This window comes from Schistocerca piceifrons, chromosome 5 (genome assembly GCF_021461385.2).
Source record: "Schistocerca piceifrons isolate TAMUIC-IGC-003096 chromosome 5, iqSchPice1.1, whole genome shotgun sequence".
In the NCBI taxonomy this organism is placed as follows: domain Eukaryota; kingdom Metazoa; phylum Arthropoda; class Insecta; order Orthoptera; family Acrididae; genus Schistocerca; species Schistocerca piceifrons.
Genome location: NC_060142.1, coordinates 523,511,574 through 523,533,549, shown reverse-complemented (window position 1 = coordinate 523,533,549; position 21,976 = coordinate 523,511,574). Strand labels below are relative to the sequence as shown.

At 45.3% G+C, this 21,976-nt stretch overlaps 1 protein-coding gene across 1 annotated transcript in view; it reads right to left on the bottom strand.

The window, feature by feature from the left end:
* Positions 1-21,976, bottom strand: part of LOC124799121 (LIM/homeobox protein Lhx3) — a 202,566-nt gene that overhangs the window by 79,722 nt on the left and 100,868 nt on the right. The window contains exon 5 of the mRNA XM_047262658.1: positions 18,471-18,625. Within this exon, the coding sequence (XP_047118614.1) occupies positions 18,471-18,625 (155 nt within the window). The remainder of the gene's footprint in view (positions 1-18,470; positions 18,626-21,976) is intronic.

Genomic DNA, 21,976 nt, shown 5'->3' with positions numbered 1-21,976 from the left:
TTTTACCTCTCTATCTACGTTATTCCGTGGTTTATTAAGTTTTCAAATTTATACTGACTTTTTGATCACCCGGTATTGATTTTGCCTGCGTCTCTGCGTTTAGAGCTGAGCAGACATCAAGAAGGGACGGAATCATGTCGCTTTATCACAGTTTGTGTGCAGTGGGTTCGAATTGTGGTGTAATCTTGCGAACGTGGAGGTAGTGCCATTTCAGGCCACGTACGAATCTTACGCTCGCCGCCTGCAACACAGACGTGTCGGCACTGACACGCGCAGCGAATGGACTGTCGGTCACAGTTGTCGGCGGCGAGGAGGCGACTCTGTACGGCCGTCAGAGCGCGCAGTCGGCTAATGTATGCAGCGAGCGGCCGGCGGACCTCGAAGTGCGTCATTTGCAGAGTGGGCCGGCCGCCGGTACAGGCGACACGCACCCGCGCACGCACGCACGCAACTGTTGCCGGCGAGTCATTACACACTTGATGCGGTTGTTACGCACCGTGGCGGTAGGGAGGACACGACAGCGACAGACGGGGCGCCGGCGCACCCCCGCCCTGCCTGGGGGTAAAAAGACAAAACGCGAGGTCCGCGCATTGCGAGCCGCCAGAGCGTGAAATGGCACCGGCCATTCTTTGTATTATAATGTAACAGATGGTTTAGCCGCATTACGCATTCATACGGCAGGATGCGGGCGGGGCCGCGCGGCGCCAGCTCGTCCGGAAGATCAGATTTGCCGCCGGAGGGCCGAAAAACGCCGCTGTTTGTGTGCGTGCGTCTGCGGGGCGCTTGCGCATTCCCGTGTGTGATGTCGCTGTTTATACGGAGAGCCCTGCGTACGATACTCCCGCATATGTCGCCAGCGTCTCGTTCCCCACTTGCTACGTAATCCCCCCACCCCTCCACCTGCCTTCCCACTCCGTCCCCCCGTCCACTTTTTGGTGGACTACTGACGTCGGGACCAATTATCGAGAGTAGTATCGATAGCAACAGTGATCGGGGTAGTTACGGGGGAAAACCCTCCCGCTCGGAGGGTGGCAGACGCGACTTCGGGGAAGGCCGGATTGCTTTCGGGTGCGGTGACGCGGATGACAACTTTTCACTCTAGCGACGTTTTAGCTCTCCCGTATCTGTGGCAGGGGGAAGAGTCTCCCGTTCTTACTGCCGAACCCTATATCTCGCACACGAGATTAATCGCGATTCCCTGTCGGTGGGGGATTCGGGACTCGACGACAAGTACTAAAGATTTGTGTCTCGTGGTCATCAGCTTGAACCATTGACTCCATCTGTCGCCTCGATGTCCGTAAAACTACGACACAGTCGTTGTAGCTATCCCTCATTACGTCAAGTACTCAGCAAGCAGCTTTTATAACTTTCTATATATCCAACCGTAATTTCCGTAGCTGAAATTACCCGGGAATATCTGTTGGATCGATGCGTAGTTTGTAGAATCTCTTAGCTGTATTACAGTTTTGCTTGAGAATGAGTAGCACACAGAAATTATTCAACAACATAGAACTATTAGACTTTCATTGAAATAACTGCTTATCTCCATGAATTTTAATAAAAGGTGACACTTCCTGTAGCAAGGCTATGAATGTAGGATATTTTCATATCTGATCACTCCGGCTATAACAGTTAGAAAATTTTTCTGAGCTTCTAATGCTCACGATAATATTTGTTTATAGTTTTGTTTCTTTATTTTATTTAATATTTCCTATTCCATGGAGTAAATGCACGCTCCAAGGAATAATAGGGCTTGAAACTACTTTGCATTGATAATCATCGTATATTAAAGTTTAGGAATCGGTAAGATAAGAAGAGATATTTCGAGATATGTACTGAGTGATATAATTTATAAAAATTTCTGAAAATATCGCGGAGAGACCGCTGCAAGAGACATTACAAGTTATATTTCAAAAATTCCTTCCTCGAACCCGAAAGCGATTCTAAACGTACACAAACCACATTCTTCGAATTACACTAGCTCATATTGTTACCAGTGGTAACTGCTACATCGAGCTGCTGCATTAGGCGGGGCAAAAGGAGGTCCGACGCGATGTTAGGCTTTTTGTCATGTTAGTGTACAGTCTGTAAACGAGCAGAGTTACCCTTAAATACAGAAGTGTATGTCATAAGCAGATGACTGTAAGTAAAGTAGAATAATTTTCATGTTGGTCTATCATTTATTTCAGATACTGTTCTAATTGTAAATGTAGCAGCATTACGTTTTGAACAACATCGTGGACCTGGGCTTTCCATGACAGCTTACCACGTATCTGAACACCTAGGAATTTGGGTTGTTCAGATCCACTTATTGTACGCCTATTCTGTGAAATCAAAATTTTAGATTTATTTCAAATGTTTGTTAGAGACTGTGAAAAGTGAGTATGATTTAGCATCAGTTTATTTTCTACACGACATGAACATGTGTCTTGAATGGCAGTATTTGACACATTGCCTATGTTTGATACAACATCGTTTACCATCAAGGGTCATCAGCAAACAGAATCACCTGTCATAGCAGAAGGCATACGATTTATGTATATGAGAAACAAGAGTGGACCCATTACTGACCCGTGAGGCACCTCCACTTTACTGTGCTCCAGCAGACTCCACGTCATAGCTTTTCTCTTTAATGTGGAGAATCACCTTTTGCTGTCTGTTCCTAAAGTATAAGTCTAATCAATTGTGAGCTTCTAATTTTATTCTACAGGGTTCCAACTTGTGAATTAGTATTAAATGCCTTAGCTACATTAAAGATCATTGTCTTTAATATAAGAGGCGCATTGCAACACCTTGTCATCCAGCACATCAATGTAGCTGTTTGATTTCAAGACACTTGATCCAAAAGAATAAGTTTTACTTTAACTATAAGTCACAGGAAATTGCCCAGCTGGCAATATCCCTTAAAGATTGCATTCCCAGAGGCTTTCCCAGATCTACAACACCTCGTTTCACCGAAGGAAAATGATGTATCTGAGTAGATAACACGGGCTGGTCTGTACTGCATGCAACTCTGCCCCAGTGACAATGAAACGCATTTCCTTTTTTGGTGTTTTTTTCAAAAATGTGTCAGGAAGGACCAGCGTTGATCTTCAGTAATTCCTGCCTCTCAACAAAACGATTACTGTTCACACGCCAACTTACTCTGCCGAAATCATAGTTATAATTCTCTCTCCCCTGCATCTCTCACGTTAATTATTTATGGACTAGTATTGTACCAATGCTGGTAGCCAGGCAGGACGGTACCTTTTTCACGTCATGAGATCGGGCGTGCCAGAAGACAGGCATCAGTGTTTACCATTCCTTCATATCGAGCTAGCGCCTGCGCTACACATAATAAATGATACAGGGACTTAGTTGTCAACTTAAGCGATTAATGAGACACGCACTCCACTAAACCACTTCCAAAGTAGCTGCATCCATTTCTACCTCGTTTCATTTTGTCTGAACCTGAAACACGCTAGGCGACTTCTTATTTGTCAGATAAGTTTTCTTTTTTTCCTTTGACTATGCATGACTTCCTACCGACTTCGCAGTAGCCGCGACCCCACACGTGCAGCAGCGTACTCGTCCTAGTTTGGGGCTTCAAGAGGCAATCTAGTTTCGCAAAAACAACTTCATTATCGAATAAGTTATTCTAATACTGTTGGGCAGAGGACAGAAAGAATGAAGCTCTGAAAGAACAAGACACGAGAAATACAGAAGATGTGGACAGACTGTCCAAGTGAGCTAAGGTGCTGAATAGAGGCTTTCGACATGTCAGCGATATGGTGGATGCGTTAATCGTGTTCCAGCATAGCTTTCTCGGTCTCCAGTTATGGATTAAAGTCGTCTGAATTGTGTTGAACAAAGATCTCTGTTGGCGACATGTCCAGCTCAGTGGTTAGGATGTCTTCAGAGCGTGTAGTGACTGTAGGCGAAACTGTCGACAACTGGATCGCATCCCACCATCAGCTATCAGGAACTGCAAAGCAAGACAGATGAATCACTTTGTAGCATTCCCAGAAACGAGTGATTAATCTCGTTACTGTTGAACTGTTCGGCACTGCGGCATCTGAATATGGTTCACGAAATTTGTCTACAAAATGTGCTTGCGAACGACTGGCAAAATACTGCTCCACAATTCAGCCATTTTACTCTTTGGAAAAGATGTTCACCAAGTAATGAACTGCACAATATTACAGGCGCCATGTGACCTGTAGCCATTACACTGACGTCTTCGTTTGTCGTCGGTAATACCTAAGGTGCTACCCTGTGGTGGTTGATGGAATAAATGCAACGAAACTCCAGTTTACACACACATGTACACTACCTGATCAAAACGATCTGGACTCCCATTAGCGGACATGAATGTGGGGTGTGCCTTTACGGCGGCTTGAACTCTGTTGTGGACACTGTCATTGAGGTGAATGAAGGGCTGTGGAGAAATGGCAGCTTATTCTTACTCAAAAGCCGGAATCAGGGAAGATAGTGGTACTGGACGCTGGGGTCTAGAGTGAAGTCGGTGTTCTAACTCATTACGAAGGTGTTCCACTGGGTTCAGGTTGGGGCACTGGGCAGGGTAGTCCATTTTAGGAACGTTACTGATCACGAAACACTGCCTCACAGGTGCTGCTTTATGATAAGGTGCTCTGTCCCACTGATACAGTCTGGAACCGCGCGACCGCTACGGTCGCAGGTTCGAATCCTGCCTAGGGCATGGATGTGTGTGATGTCCTTAGGTTGCTTAGGTTTAAGTAGTTCTAAGTTCTAGGGGACTGATGACCTCAGCAGTTAAGTCCCATAGTGCTCAGAACCATTTGAACCATTTATTGATACAGACAGCCATCGTCTCCGAACTGCTCCTCTACTGTTCGCCGGACTTAGTGTTGTAAAATGTGGTTACATCCTTCTGCATTTAACGTTTCTAAAGCGCAATAAAGGAACCGCACCCTAACCTCGGAAACTACCCCTATACTGTAACACATCCCGCTCCGTACTTCGCACTTGGCAACACGCATGATGACATGTAACGTTCTTCAGGCAATCGCCAAACCTAAATCCTAACATAGGACTGCCACAGGGTATAGCATGAGTTATCACTCCAAATCACTGGTTTAGAGACATCCACTGCCCAGTGGCGTTATTCTTTATACAGCCTGAGGCTAACCTTATGAGAAGGTTCTCAGCCACTGTACTCTTTTAGAGTCCCTACGCACAGCTATTTTGGTAGCTGATTGCTGGTAGCACTTTGGAGTGATTCCTTCCGCTTTTTTCATGCAGTTTTTGATAACCACCAACGCAACGCTCGACTGCCTCTGCCCTTTCGGTACAGGAGGTTTGCCTCGTCGCGGTTTAGCTATGGTTGTTCTTTCGACTTTCTGCTTCACAGTCACATCACGAACAGTCGGCTCGTGCAGCTTTAGGAGGTTCGAAATGTCCCTGATGGATTTGGTACACAGGTGACATTCCGTGACTAGTGCACTTTCGAAGTCATTGATCTCTCCCGAGTGGTCTATTCTTCTGTTGCTACTTTTATTGACAATTCCTCCTTCCGTACTGGGGTGACCGGGTACTTTTGTTCGGACAGTGTACCGGGTGATCAAAAAGTCAGTATAAATTTGAAAACCTAATAAACCACGGAATAATGTAGATAGAGAGGTAAAAATTGACACACATGCTTGGAATGACATGGGGTGAGAGATACGCCGATATGTTACAGAATCGCATGATCCCCAGCCTTGCTGATAAACACCTGCTGGAACGTACGATGTTTATGTAGGATGGCGCTCCACCCCATATTGCTAGACGCGTGAAAGACCTCTTGCGCGCGTCGTTTGGTGATGATCGTGTGCTCAGCCGCCACTTTCGTCATGCTTGGCCTCCCAGGTCCCCAGACCTCAGTCCGCGCGATTACTGGCATTGGGGTTACCTGAAGTCGCAAGTGTATCGTGATCGACTGACATCTCTAGGGATGCTGAAAGACAACATCCGACGCCAATGCCTCACCATAACTCCGGACATGCTTTGCAGTGCTGTTCACAACATTATTCCTCGACTACAGCTATTGTTGAGGAATGATGGTGGACATATTGAGTATTTCCTGTAAAGAACATCATCTTTGCTTTGTCTTACTTTGTTATGCTAATTGTTCAGATGAAGCGCCATCTGTCGGACATTCTCTGAACTTTTGTAATTTTTTGGTTCTAATGAAACCCCATGTCATTCCAAGCATGTGTGTCAATTTGTGCCCCTCTATCTACATTATTCCGCGATTTATTCAGTTTTTAAATTTATACTGACTTTTTGATCACCCGGTATTTTCATGTCTGCGGCTTCTGGATCGCACTGTGTCATAAGGTATCGGGCATCGGCAGCGAGTGCTGGTACAGGGGTGGCGTCCGCGGCCACAGCGGGTGCGCCTGAGCTGGTGGGCGTGCCGCGGACGGCGCTGTGGCCCGCCGTGCGTGTCCCCGGCTGCCCGCAGGCGGAACTCGCCGCTCGGCGTGCAGTCACACCGCCCACTCCCCAGCTGGCGTCTGCCGCTTCCTACATCCCTGCCCGCTACCTCCCGATGACTCGTGCCACACAAACAAAAATGAACTTCACGAACATTAACGATTTATCAGACAGGATCAGCAGCATTATACTCGTATGAATGTTCTCTGAAAGCGCTGTAGTTTACATCTACATCTACATACATACTCCGCAATCCACCATACGGTGCGTGGCGGAGGGTACCTCGTACCACAACTAGTATCTTCTCTTCCTGTTCCACTCCCAAACAGAACGAGGGAAAAATGACTGCCTATATGCCTCTGTACGAGCCCTAATCTCTCTAATCTTTCTTCCGCGAAATGTAAGTTGGCGGCAGTAAAATTGTACTGCAGTCAGCCTCAAATGCTGGTTCTCTAAATTTCCTCAGTAGCGATTCACGAAAAGAACGCCTCCTTTCCTCTCGAGACTCCCACCCGAGTTCTTGAAGCATTTCCGAAACACCTACCAATAACAAATCTAGCAGCCCGCCTCTGAATTGCTTCTATGTCCTCCCTCAATCCGGCCTGGTAGGGATCCAAAACGCTCGATCAGTACTCAAGAATATCTACATCTACATCTACATTTATACTCCACAAGCCAGCCAACGGTGTGTGGCGGAGGGCACTTTACGTGCCACTGTCATTACCTCCCTATCCTGTTCCAGTCGCGTATGGTTCGCGGGAAGAACGACTGTCTGAAAGCCTCCGTGCGCGCTCTAATCTCTCTAATTTTACATTCGTGATCTCCTCGGGAGGTATAAGTAGGGGGAAGCAATATATTCGATACCTCATCCAGAAACGCACCCTCTCGAAACCTGGCGAGAAAGCTACACCGCGGTGCAGAGCGCCTCTTTTGCAGAGTCTGCCACTTGAGTTTATTAAACATCTCCGTTACGCTATCACGGTTACCAAATAACCCTGTGACGAAACGCGCCGCTCTTCTTTGGATCTTCTCTATCTCCTCCGTCAGACCGATCTGGTACGGATCCCACACTGATGAGCAATACTCAAGTATAGGTCGAACGAGTGTTTTGTAAGCCACCTCCTTTGTTGATGGAGTACATTTTCTAAGCACTCTCCCAATGAATCTCAACCTGGTACCCGCCTTACCAACAATTAATTTTATATGATCATTCCACTTAAAATCGTTCCGCACGCATACTCCCAGATATTTTACAGAAGTAACTGCTACCAGTGTTTGTTCCGCTATCATATAATCATACAATAAAGGATCCTTCTTTCTATGTATTCGCAATACATTAGATTTGTCTATGTTAAGGGTCAGTTGCCATTCCCTGCACCAAGTGCCTATCCGCTGCAGATCTTCCTGCATTTCGCTACAATTTTCTAATGCTGCAACTTCTCTGTATACTACAGCATCATCCGCGAAAAGCCGCATGGGACTTCCGACACTATCTACTAGGTCATTTATATATATTGTGAAAAGCAATGGTCCCATAACACTCCCCTGTGGCACGCCAGAGGTTACTTTAACGTCTGTAGACGTCTCTTCATTGATAACAACATGCTGTGTTCTGTTTGCTAAAAACTCTTCAATCCAGCCACACAGCTGGTCTGATATTCCGTAGGCTCTTACTTTGTTTATCAGGCGACAGTGCGGAACTGTATCGAACGCCTTCCGGAAGTCAAGAAAAATAGCATCTACCTGGGAGCCTGTATCTAATATTTTCTGAGTCTCATGAACAAATAAAGCGAGTTGGGTCTCACACGATCGCTGTTTCCGGAATCCATGTTGATTCCTACATAGTAGATTCTGGGTTTCCAAAAACGACATGATACTCGAGCAAAAAACATGTTCTAAAATTCTACAACAGATCGATGTCAGAGATATAGGTCTAAAGTTTTGCGCATCTGCTCGACGACCCTTCTTGAAGACTGGGACTACCTGTGCTCTTTTCCACTCATTTGGAACCTTCCGTTCCTCTAGAGACTTGCGGTACACGGCTGTTAGAAGGGGGGCAAGTTCTTTCGCGTACTCTGTGTAGAATCGAATTGGTATCCCGTCAGGTCCAGTGGACTTTCTTCTGTTGAGTGATTCCAGTTGCTTTTCTATTCCTAATAGAATAGGTCGCACCAGCGTTCTATAAGCGGTCTCCTTTACAGATGAACCACATCTTCCCAAAATTCTACCAATGAACCGAAGACGACCATCCGCCTTCCGCAGAACTGCCATTACATGCTTGTCCCACTTCATATCGTTATGCAATGTTACGCCCAAATATTTAATCGACGTGACTGTGTCAAGCGCTACACTACTAATGGAGTATTCAAACGTTACAGGATTCTTTTTCCTATTCACCTGCATTAATTTACATTTATCTATATTTAGAGTTAGCTGCCATTCTTTACACCAATCACAAATCCTGTCCAAGTCATCTTGTATCCTCCTACAGTTACTCAACGACGACACCTTCCCGTACACCACAGCATCATCAGCAAACAGCCGCACATTGCTATCCACCCTATCCAAAAGATCATTTAAGTAGATAGAAAACAACAGCGGACCTACTACACTTCCCTGGGGCACTCCAGATGATACCCTCACCTCCGATGAACACTCACCATCGAGGACAACGTACTGGATTCTATTACTTAAGAAGTCTTCGAGCTACTCACGTACTAGGGAACCAATCTCATATGCTCGTGCCTTAGTCAGGAGTCTGCAGTGGGGCTCCGAGTCAAACGCTTTCCGGAAGTCAAGAAATATGGCATCCGTCTGATACCCTTCATCCATGGTTCGCAAGATAGGAGAGTACCATCGTTAACAGATCGTAAGGAGATACAGAAGGACTTGGTGTAATGGACGGCTGTTCTGATTTAAATGCGGATAACTCCAATATAACGCCTATATCAATGAGAAAGGACATTGTAATATCTGATTATAAGATTAGTGTGAATATCTTGTGCACATCGCATCGTATGATTATTTGGGGGTACCTAATATTAAGATGCGATGGAAAGGGATGATGAGCAAAATTCAGTATCAGGGAAGGCAAGTGGAAGACTTAATATTTCTTGGAAGGGAATATCATACAAGACGCGGCCGGGAGAGAAGTGTGCTGACCTCGTGACTTCCCATATCCGCATCCAGTGACGCCTATCGGTTCGGGATGACACGGCGGTCATTGGGTAACGTTGGGCTTTCCGAAGCCTGTTGAGAAGGACTTTGGTTTTAGTTTAGTTGCAGTATTTTGAGTCTTAATTCTATTTTGTAGAAAGCTGACGTTTTGAGACCGTAGCTGTGTACAAAATACAGTCTGATTCATGCGGAGAAGAAATGAGCAGCGAGCCACTTTTAATAACGCTGTGCATTCACATGAATAGCGCCGTTACCGGTTTTGCACCGGCAGGTTCATCATCAGACGGCTGGTCACGTTAAGATACAGATTTTTTTGTTGTTTGTATTATTTTTTTAAATTCCTCTTATGATGAAAATTCTATGGGGTAGTCACGCCCTATGATCAAAACACAATGTGAGAAACGGCCTATTTAACTGTAATTGTACCTGATAACGATTGACAGCAATACAAATAAATCCTTAAAGCAAAAAAACTTTTAGCTGCAGGTTACTTACACTGAAAATCCCGAGTCATTACATTGCAAAGCTGACTGCTCGTGTTCATAAAGCATTGAACACTATATGAAGCATTTTTTTGTTATATATGTACGCATATAGTATGAACCACCACTCAAACACCAAAGGGTTTTAAAACTTCCTGGCAGATTAAAATTGCGTGCCAGACCGACAGTCGAACTCGTAACCTTTGTCTTTCGCGGGCAAGTACTCTACCAGCCCTTTTTTTAAATATCATTTTGTTCGTTTTCGTTTGTTGCATCTGGTCGTGGCGGACGTCGCAAGACACCCGTTTCAGTTCGTCGTGGATCCATTAACTCAGTTTTTTTGTTACAGAGGGTAGATAACCCTCTGACCAAACACGCTGAGTTACCGTGCCAGCAGTCAAGAGTGTTAGTTCTGCAAGGTTCACAGAAGAGCTTCTTTGAAGTTTGGAAGTTAGGGGGACGAGGTACTGGCAGAGTTGAAGCTGTGAGGAGGTGTGAGTCTTGTATGGGTAGCTCAGTTGGTAGAGCACTTGCCCGCGGAGGGAAAAGGTCCCGAGTGCGAGTCTCGGTCCAGCACACAGTTTTAATCTGCCAGAAAGTTTCGTATCAGCGCACACTCCGCTGCAGAGTGAAAATATCATTCTGCCACCAAAAGGTTTTGCCACATGGAAGACAGCATACAAACATGGCAATATCTCAACTATAAAAATGTCAAAGAATTTCTTTCATAGAGATGTACACTGATGCGACAGTATAAAATTTACAAAATACAAACGTTTCATTACATGCAACTTATGTTCAGTGAGAACTGATTACAGTTCAGATAAAAACATAAAGAGACTGGATGCCAGAAAATGTACCTGAAATGACATTATATAAATAATAGCTGTCTCACAAGTTACATCAAATGATTGGAACATCAGCAGTTACTGCTAAAATAATTCATTCCCAACATTTTTTGGTAACATCTCGTATGTCAGAGGAAACTCTGTCAGTTACAGCGTCATATGGGATTGTTTGAGAAGAAGCGCCGCAAAGTGATTGACGAACAGCAGAAAGAAAAAAATAGAGCCGCATCTGTTTTAAGACAGTTGTCGCAGTGATCAAAATAAGGTGGTGTTGATACCAAACAGAAACATGAAAAGTTCAAGTTGATATTACTAGTTCCTTTTATCTTTTTTCAGTGCATAAACATTTACAACCGGGATGAAATACGTGGACAGTGTTGGTTACAAGGGAAGCTAGAGGGGCGGCAATGTTGACAGCGGTGTAGTGGATGCTATTGGGAGCAGCTGAAGCACGAATCCGCGGCGGCACGAGCCACAAAGGGCAGAACAATGGCAGCCAGCCTTAAAGAGCACCAGCAGCAGCGCACCACAAACAGCAGCAGCTGCACTCTGCGGGTGAACAGTGCTACCTCTACTGCACAACTGACGACCTCGTTCTGCTTGACGGGCGTGTCTAAAATATACTATAGCACTCAAGAGTCAAGAGAGTGAACCCAAGCTCTGAGCTCAGGGGGGACGAAACTCATATTTGTTTCTCTTTGAAGAGCGAAACAGTTTTAAGATTTCACGATAAATATTTCTATGTACACTTGTTGCTGCTCAGTATCCATTAAGTGTTCCTCCTTTCCTCAAATCGGCACTGAAATAATAATTCCCCGTTGTGTTGCGGGGCACAATTTTAGTTTGCTTTGAGAATTTCGGCCGCGCGGAGTGGCCGCGCGGTTTGAGGCGTCATGTCACGGACTGCGCGGCCACTCCCGCCGGAGGTTCGAGTCCTCCCTCGGGCATGTGTGTGTGTGTGTGTGTGTGTGTGTGTGTGTGTGTGTGTGTGTGTGTGTGTTGTTATTAGCATAAGTTAGTTTAAGTAGTGTGTCTAGGGACCGATGACCTACGCAATTTGGTCCCTTAGGAATTCACACATTTGAGGATTCTGTTTTGGGTGGGGGTGGGATCTACGCCAATAACTGGTAGAACTGATTACGTCGCTCGGGACCAGACTTCATCAGAACCCATCATAACGTGCGATGTGCGTCAGATGAGTGTTATAGGGCAGCTGTTCTTCGTAAATTACTCAAATGACATGACAAGACCGTCCGCTATGGTCGAGTGGTTATAGGCGCTTCAGTCCGGAACCGCGCTGCTGCTACGGTCGCTGGTTCGCATCCTGCCTCGGGCATGGATGTGTGTGATGTCCTTAGGTTAGTTGGGTTTAAGTACTTCTAAGTCTATGGGACTGATGACCTCTGATATTAAGTCACACAATGCTTAGAGCCATTTGAACCATTTTTGACATGACAAGCAATTTTAATTGCTCGCAGGAGTGTTCGCAGATGGAGCGTCCTCAGGGACCAAGTACCCTTGAAGATTGACAGAAAACATTGTTTCATGCTGCAGTTAATGATCACCCTAAATGTAAATTTATTATTTTCCTAGACTGATTCTCCGATCATCACGCATTATCCACGAATAATACCGTCTAAATCACTTAATGCATTTTCACTTTGTATCTGCGTTTCTGTTACTGTCGTTATCAGATCTGTAGCTCACAACCAAACCTCTAGATGTCAGACACTCAGAGCGGTGTCAAACGTTGTATGTAGATACAGTGTCAACAAAAACACCGATGTAATTAGTGCTATGTGCCGTCATCCAGTAGAACATGCGAAAAGGGTAATTAAAAGTAACACCAGAACTGCAAATCACAGGGAATGTATATCTGTGAATGATTGCTTTGAATACCTCGGGTGGGTGAGTCGGTACAGCGTGAGATCGTCTTACGCGTTCAAACCCAACTGATGACTTATATTTTTATTTTTACTTTTTGTGCGTGGAACTGTTATATTGGAGGACATTTTCCTGATATGGAAAAGGACTTTTCGGAGTTTGTAGCAATGTTTTTTTGACAGTGTGCTTTCGTTTCGTTAGTTGAAAGTAGCAAACCAATAAATAGAGCAAGTTTGTATAGATGGGTGTGGTGTTCTGTCGGACATGTGCAACAGAACAGATACCACTCATGATGAAACTGATAGTGCGCTTGTAGTTTCACAGAATAAACATAAAGAGTCGGAACAATTGCATCATAGGTGCAGAAGTATTAGTAGTCCTATAAAACACTATCGCGCATAATACAGTAAAAAAATTGTCATCATTGTGATTTGAACCCACGATCCTTAGTAGTTACTACGACGTTTTAAGACTCTACCAACTTCCCCACCGATGTTATGCATATTAATTGTTCACGTTTATGCTTTTCTGTGATCCGTGGTTTCGATGCTACTTTTAATTAATTTTTACGCCCGGTCTGCTAGCCCCCCGACAGCACACAGTACGAACTAAATCGGAGTTTTGGTTGATGCAACGTTTGGTATCGATCTGAGTGTCTGACATCTGGAAGTTTGTGTGTCAGCTCAGTGTAACGGCAGAATACACCCACCAAAACTTAGAGCTCGTAAAACAAAATTCAGTGTAAGTAATAATAAAACCTACGTCAGTTAATTATCTTATTCCCCAACATTATGAACTAACAAGAATGGAAACAAGGTTTATTGCTCTAAAGGGTACGTTATTACGTTTAACCGCTATCAAGGTTTAGAGTTATTAATTTATTGTAAGTGCTCGACTGAATGCTGGTCTTTTTGTCTGCTTATGTACACTCCCTGACAAAAGAAATGAAGCACCTGGAAGGCGTGGTCGGATGCCAATGTAACTTCGTGCTCGTACGCATCATCGGCGGGTATGTAAATAATTGGGGTTGCAATTCAGTTTGACAGGTAGAACACCCACCAGAGTGCATTAATGTCTTTCTTGTTTAGTGGCATTACCAGGCATGGTGCGGTTTATAAGGGATATGAACAGCATCAGATAGTGACTAATTACAGTCCAGGACACGGAGTTGCCGCCTACTCGTCTGAGGCTGCATTATCAGCACCTGACTGTGTTTGAAAGGGGCGTCATTGTGGGTCTCCATTTGGCATGCTGGTGGAATAGTGCAGTGTCCAAGAGTTTTGGGGCATTCCAATGTGACAGTGGCCCGATGTTGCATGGGAACGTGTGGGAAGCCGTACTCGCCATGGTTACTGTCACACACGTGTGACCACTATAAATGATGATCGCTCTACTGTGCGTCAAGCACATCGTAATCCCTTCACATCTGCGCCAGCCATCCGAGAAAAAGTAATGGTCTTTCTACAGCATTCAGCCATCTCACAACATTGGTTGGAGACTAGCAGCAGCTGCACTAGGCAACTATCGTCCCATGCGTAGGCTCCCCTAACACAAAAGGACTGTGTCTGGAGTGGTGAGTTGACCACGAAGCATAGACTAATGATGAACGGAGTCGTATTGTGTTCACCTTCGAACTGCGGTTCTCCACTACCCCGAACGACCACTGTCGACGAGTATGGAGGAGACCTGGAGAGAAGTCACGTTTTTTCAATGTTTTTGAAGGGCCTACAGGTGTTAACTCCTGGTATTGTGATGTGCGGAGTCATCAGGTCACGGCTGGTAGTAACTGAATGAACTTTGACGTCACAATAGTACATCCTGCATCCTCGAGTGTTATCTCATGCGACAGTGGTGCCATTTTTCAACAAGACAATGCTCGTCCTCAACGAGGGCTGTCTATATGACGTTGAGGAAATTCTGTGGCCAACAAGATCCCTAGATCTCTCCCCAATAGGACCTGCATGGGACCAGATCAGACGTTAACTCCATCCCGGTGTCAGTATATAGAAGCAATAGCATATACGTGATTGCAGACTTTGTCGGCGTATGTCAATTGTTAAACCTTCTGGAGTTATCAGCGACAAGATAACGACGCCACTCGGCTGGTAACTCTAGAAAATTTCATAGAGGAACCATCCCAGTTGCTTTGTGAGCTAGTTTCCCTTAGAAGAAGATACAACAATTTTATGACACCCTTCCCAACCAAAACAGTTTTGTTGTTGATAATTTTGCCGACAGCAGGACCAGCCATACCTCTGAGGACGTCCAACGTAGTATTGGACGAAACGTTAGGAATAGAAGAATTCCATGGACCACGGCCATATAACCCGGAATAATTATCAAAAGCAGTACCATCTGGTCGTGAAAGCCTTCACAGTATGACTAAACAGTTTTCCCCAGCTGTAAGGGCTGTCTAATGTGCGTCTGGAAACGGGGAAAAAATGTTATCGGGTCTGGTTTGGATGGAATACGGTGTAGAACAAATAGGTCTTCCGATGAATCAAAACCACTTCAGACTGCCAAAATTCCTTTAACCATTCCTTTAAAAGTCTTAACTGTTATGCAAAATGAGTCGCCACGCATTTGACTGCCTACTATTGGCAATTAGAGTGCGAACGCGGGGTGTGAGACGTTTCCACTGTTCAATGCGGCGGAATAAGGGAGTATAAAATAATTATTTGTATGTCTTTTACGATTATATGGGTGTCAGCACCATAGTATTGAGACAAAGTCATTTTCTTAAGTGTTCGTGGTGGGGACCCCAATCTGGGGGCCCCAATGCTGCAGCCTAGATAGTATGCACGTTAACACGAGTGAGTTGCCAGTATAGATGGCTTTACTGGCTTCTCATAGTTAATGGACTCTTTGGTACGGCCGCCGAAAGTCGTAAAATATACTACTGGTTCCCGGCGAAGCCACCCTTTCACACCGTTTCCTACGCCACGCCGTTAGAGCTCAGGATCGCCTCTGTCCCTGAAAACATTTGTCGTCAGATGTGAGGTGATACGAGTTGCGTTATAGGAAATTGCGGCAAGGAAGTGACTCTTTCGAAGTGGAGTATCAAACGGCTATCACTCATAGTTTCAGTCCGTGGTCAAACTCTAATTATGAATTAGTTTGGGTTCCGTGGAAATGAAGAAACACGTAAGACAATTCTGACCCAACGACTTCGCTTAGAAGGTAGGTTAATGAAAGGCAAACGAAGTTTTATAACGTTTGCAGACTTAGAGAAAGTTTTTGACAACAATGACTGGAATACACTCTTCAAAATTCTGAAGGCAACGTGGGTGAAACACAGGGAGCGAAAGATTATACACAGCTCGAACAGAAACTAGGCTATAGTTATAAGAGTCGAATCATATGAAAGGGAAGCAATAGTTGAGAAGGGAGTGAGACAGGGTTGTAGCTTACTGCTGATGTTAGCCGTTCTGCATACTGGCCAGCTGTGAAGGAAACTGAGGAGAAATTTGGAGAAGAAGCTAAAGTACAGGAAGAAGAACTAAAAATTTTAAGGTTTGCGGATGACATTGTTAACTCTGTCGTAGGTGGCAAAGGATTTGTAAAATCAGTTGACCAAAATGGATAGTGTCTTCAAATGAGCTTATAAAATGATCAAGAATAAAAGTACAACAAGGGTAATGGAATGGAATGGAATTTAATCAGGTGATGCTGAGTGAGTTAGATTCGGAAATGGGACACTAAAAGCAGTACATCTATTTTTTGCCACTTGATGAGCGAAATAACTGAAATAGGCCGAAGTAGAGAGAATATAAAATGCAGACTGGCAATAGTAAGAAAAGCATTTCTGAAAAAGAAGAAGGTCAACATGTAATATAAATTTAAATGTACACTATGTGATCAAAAGTATCCGGACACCTGCCCGAAAATGACGTAAATTCCTGGCGCCCTCCATCGGTAATGCTGGAATTCAGTATGGTGTTGGCCCACCCTTAGCTTTGATGACAACTTCCACTCTCGCAGGCTTACGTTCAATCAGGTGCTGGAAGGTTTCTTGGGGAATGGCAGCCCATTCTTCACGGATTGCTGCACTGAGGACAGGTATCGATGTCGGTCGGAGAGACCTGGCACGAAATCGGCATTGCAAAACATCCCAAAGGTGTTCTGCAGGATTCAGGTCAGGACTCTGTGCATGCCAGTCCATTACAGGGATTTTACTGTCGTGTAACCACTCCGCCACAGGCCCTGCATTATGAACATGTGCTCGATGGTGTTGAAATGTGTAATCGCCATCCCAGAACTGCTCTTCAACAGTGGAAAGCAAGAACGTGCTTAAAACATCAATGTAGGCCTGTTCTGTGATAGTGCCACGAAAAGAACATGGGGTGCAAGCCCCCTCCATGAAAAACACGACCACACCATAACACCACAACCCTCGAAGTTTACTGTTGGCACTACATACGCTGGGAGATGACATTCACCGGGCATACCCACACCCTGCCATCGGATCACCACATTGTGTACCGTGATTCGTCACTCCACACAACATTTTTCCACTGTTCAATTGTCCAATGTTCATGCTCCTTACACCAAGCAAGACGTCGTTTATCATTTACCTGCGTGATGTGTGGCTTATGAGCAGCCGCTCGACAATGAAATCCAAGTTTCCTCACCTCCCGTCTAACAGTTATAGTACTTGCAGTGGATCCTGATGCAGTTTGGAATTCCTGTATGACGGTCTGGATACATTTCTGCCTATTACACATTACGACCCTCTTCAACTGTTGGCGGTCTCTGTCAGTCAACAGACGAGGTCGCCTGTACGCTTTTGTGCTGTACTTGTCCCTTCACGTTTCCACTTCACTATCACGTCGGAAACAGTGGACCTAGGGATGTTTAAGAGTGTGGAAATCTCGCTTACAGACGTATGACGCAAGTGACACCCGGTCATCTGATGATGTTCGAAGTCCGTGAGTTCCGTGGAGCGCCCCCATTCCGCTCTCTTACGATGTCTAATGACTACTGAGGTCACTGATATGAAGTACCTGGTGGTAGGTGGCAGCACAATGCACTTAATACGGAAAACGTATGTTTTTGTGGGTGTCCGGATACTTTTGATCATATAGTGTATTTATTTGGAGTGTGACCTTCTACGGAAGTGAACCATGGACGATATACAATGCAGAAAAGATATAACATAATAGTGGTGCTACAGCAGAATGCTGAATATTAGATGCGTAGATAGAGTAAGATTGAGGACTGGGAAGAAAAGATGTTTATCGCACAACTTGACGAGAAGAAAGGATCGCTTGAAGTAATTGCCAATTTAGTACTGGAGAGAAGTGTGTGCGTATGCGGAGAGGGAGAGGGGGGGGGGGGGGGAGGAGAACTGTAGACGGCGACCAAGGGATGAATATAGTAAGCCGCTTGATAGATGCAAGTCGAATTAGTTATTAGGAAATGAACAGGCTTGCACGGAATAGATTGGCGTGGAGAACTGCACCAAACTAATTAACGGGATGAACACACCACCACCGCAACAACAACAACAACATTAATAACGACGATAAATCACGTTCCATACAAAACACTAGGGTCCCACTGACGTCACTGCCTGTTTACGCTATCGGTGTGCCGCTACCCTATTGAGTAGGGCAGTCGGCACTCGCTGGCGGCGCCCTACCGTGCGTGTGGCTGAAGTTGGAGTCGAGGTCGAGCTTGTCGTCCTTGTCGTGCAGCTTGTCATGCCGCGGCGACGAGCCGCCCTTCATCGACCGGAAGTACTGGCTCCAGCGCGTCCGGCCCGCGTCCTTCTTCAGCCGCTTCTCCTTCGCTCTTCTGGAACAAGGATACAAAGTGTAACATGCCCACTCTGTCCCGCACAGGTATCGCCGAGATACTGCCGGCCTACAGGGTAATCCGTACACAATAAACTTAAGGAAAAACGTAGCAGTATCAAGAAATAATTTAAGAACAGTAATGAAATTTCGGAAATACATTTTTCTACGTAACATGTGTAAGTGATCAACATCACAATTAATAGAAGTGGGAGATAACCCAATGCAAATGTGAACTGCTGGTACATTAATAACAGGTTTAACCGCCACAATGTTGAATGGAAGCAAGCAAACGTACATGCACTGTTTCGTACAGATGCCAGATGTTAGTTTGAGAGGTGGAGTTCCGCTCCTGTTGCGCTTGGTAGGTCAGTACAGGATGTCTGTGGATGGCGCTGGTGTTGTGGACCAACGACGTTCTATGTGTGTTCGATTGCAGACAGATCTGGTGATTGAACTGGCCAAGGCAACTTGTCGACATTTTGTAGAGAAAGTTGGATTACAACGGAGGTAAGTGGGCAATCGTTATACCCCCAGGACTGCTGGTCATGAGTGGCAGCACAACAGGCTGAATCACTGCTGTGACAGTTGACGTTCGGGGAGAGGTAACATTTGCTCCGTTCACTGCCACCACCTACGATCATGGTATGATGTCTGAAGTTAAAAACTGACCGAAACCGCTAACCATAAAATAAAGGTTTATTTGCGGTTGAGACTGTTTGGGTTCATTTCAGGTTGCAGTTGTAGTTCTCCGTGACGGCTAGAACGGACACCAGTGGGCATTAGTATTGTTAGCGCTTAGTAAGTGGGTTAATTACAAGGTGTGAACACCGAGCGGCCTAAGGCGCTGCAGTCATGGACTGTGCGGCTGGTCCCGGCGGAGGTTCGAGTCCTCCCTCGGGCATGGATGTGTGTGTTTGTCCTTAGGATAATTTAGGTGAAGTAGTGTGTACGCTTAGTGACTGATGACCTTAGCAGTTAAGTCCCATAAGATTTCACACACATTTGAACATTTTGAATAAGGTTTGAACAGCGTCAGATGATGAATGATCACTGTAAGGGTCTTAGAGGTACCGCGTGCTCTTGAGAGACCAAGTTACTATCCCCTGGCGGAGTCTGACAGGGGCCTTATTGTTGGACTCCAGTTGGGCAGTATCCAGATTTGTGGGGTATTCTGATGCGACAGTGGCTCGACGTTGGACGCATGGAAACGTGACTCGTCGTCAAGATTTAGTCGACCGCGACTTAACTCCACAAGGGAGGATCGCCATATCGTGCACCAAGCACATCATAGCCCCTACACATCCGCTCTAGCCATCCGAGAATAAGAATCCCTTTATCCCTCGACATTTCTCAGAAACTGGCAGCAGCCGACTATGGATTTATGCCCCAAGCTTAGGCTGCCAGCACAAAACAACTGCTGCGTTTGGACCGGCGTTGTGCTCGGAAGGCATGGACTACTGACGAATGGGGCCCATCACTATCGTTGGTGACTATGGCGGAGACTTGAGGAGAGGTCCCACTCTTTCACGATTGTAGAAAGGCACAGATGCGTTACTCTCTGCGTCATGGTGTGTGGAGTTACCGAGTATATCTTCTGGTGGCGGCAGGTAGTGATGAGGGAATTATGACGACACAACGGTAAGTCACACACGTCCTGCGTCCTTACTTGTTACCTATCGTGTGACAGTATCCTGGTGCCACTTCTCAACGAGACAGTGCTCGTTTGCACATGCCACACGTTTTTATGAAATGATTGCGTGATGTTAAAGTACTCCTGTGGCCAAAAGGATCCCCACATCTCTCTCCAGTAGAATTTGCCATCTCAGACAACTGCGTCCCATTACCAGTATCCAGTATATGAAGGACCACTTGCAACTGTTGTGGGCCAGTTTGCCTGCGGAGGGGATACAGCAGCTTGATGACACCATTACCAACCGTATCAGCGCATGCGTCCAGGCCAGAAGGGGTGTAACGTCATGCTGCTATGTGAGCTCATCCTGCCAAGTTCTTTGTCAATGTGACTCCATTTTTCAGTCACTTAAATAATTTCACACGCCATCTCAACACCGGAAGTTACATTGGGTTTCCTCCTTGGCTTCGTGGGTGCTTCACTTTTTTGTCACTATAGTAATTGTATGGTAGTGACATGGACTGTGGGGAAACCGGAAAAGAAGAAACTCGAAGCATTTGAGATGTGATGCTACAGAAGAATGTTGAAAATTAGGTGGACTGACAAGGTAAGGAATGAGGCTGTTGCCGCAGCATCGCTGAGGAAAGGATCATACGGAAAATACCGACAAGAAGACCGGAAAGGATGATAGGACATCAGTTATGACATCAGGGAATAACTTCCATCGTACTAGAAGGAGTTGTAGAGTAAAGGAAGACAGAGATTGGAATACGTTCAGCAAATAATCGATGACGTATGTTGCAAGAGATTCTCCTAGATGAAGAGGTTGGCACAGGAGAGGAATTCGTGGCGGGCCTCATCCATCCAGTCAGAAGATTCTTCTTGTTGTGCATAGCATTAATGCCTCATCATTCGTTTATTGTTCAAACTCTTTTCTTGATCATGTCTCATTTTCCTGCAAAATATGCATCCTGTATCGCACAGAAAGCTGAAAACCAAGAGGGTTGGAACTTTCATAGTGGCAACTATTTATTTACAGCTCGTACAATATAGATACGTGTTTCAAAGTTTTACTGACTTTCAAAGTAGTCACTAGCATTGTTTATAACCCGTTGCCAGCGATGTGGAAGTCGTAGGATACTCTTAGCAGTGCCAGTTGTGTTGACAGTTCAAGCGCCGCGGTCTATTGCCCGACGAATTTGTAGCAGTTTTGAAGCGAATGGCGTGAAATGTTTCCATCAGTTTAGAAATCGAGTTGAACTCACAAGTCAGGGGAGTGCGGTAGGTGGTATAGCACTTAGCAGTCCCATCAGTCAAACAAATCAGTAACAGTTTGTACTGTACGTGCTTGCTTGAGCATTGTCCGGCAAAATGATGGTCAGGTCCTGCAGAAAGTGTCATCACTTCTGTCTCTAAGCTGGTCGTAGGTTGTATTCCAAAAATGAACAGCATAGACACAGAAGTGATGACACTGTCTGCAGGACCTGAACAAGACTTACAGTACTGCCTTAGCACATCACATGATGGAATTTATTTTGCACTCACACCTGCTAAAGGTAGTGTTCCACTTGACGTCCTCGCTTTTGGATGCAATGCTGTAGTGAGTTACTCATTCTTTCAAGCACGAGCGAATCGTCTCGGAAAGCTTGACAAGACTGTACAATTCGCTGCTCCCGTTCTTCAACGAGAGTGGACTTTTGACGTGACCGTAGACAGAAA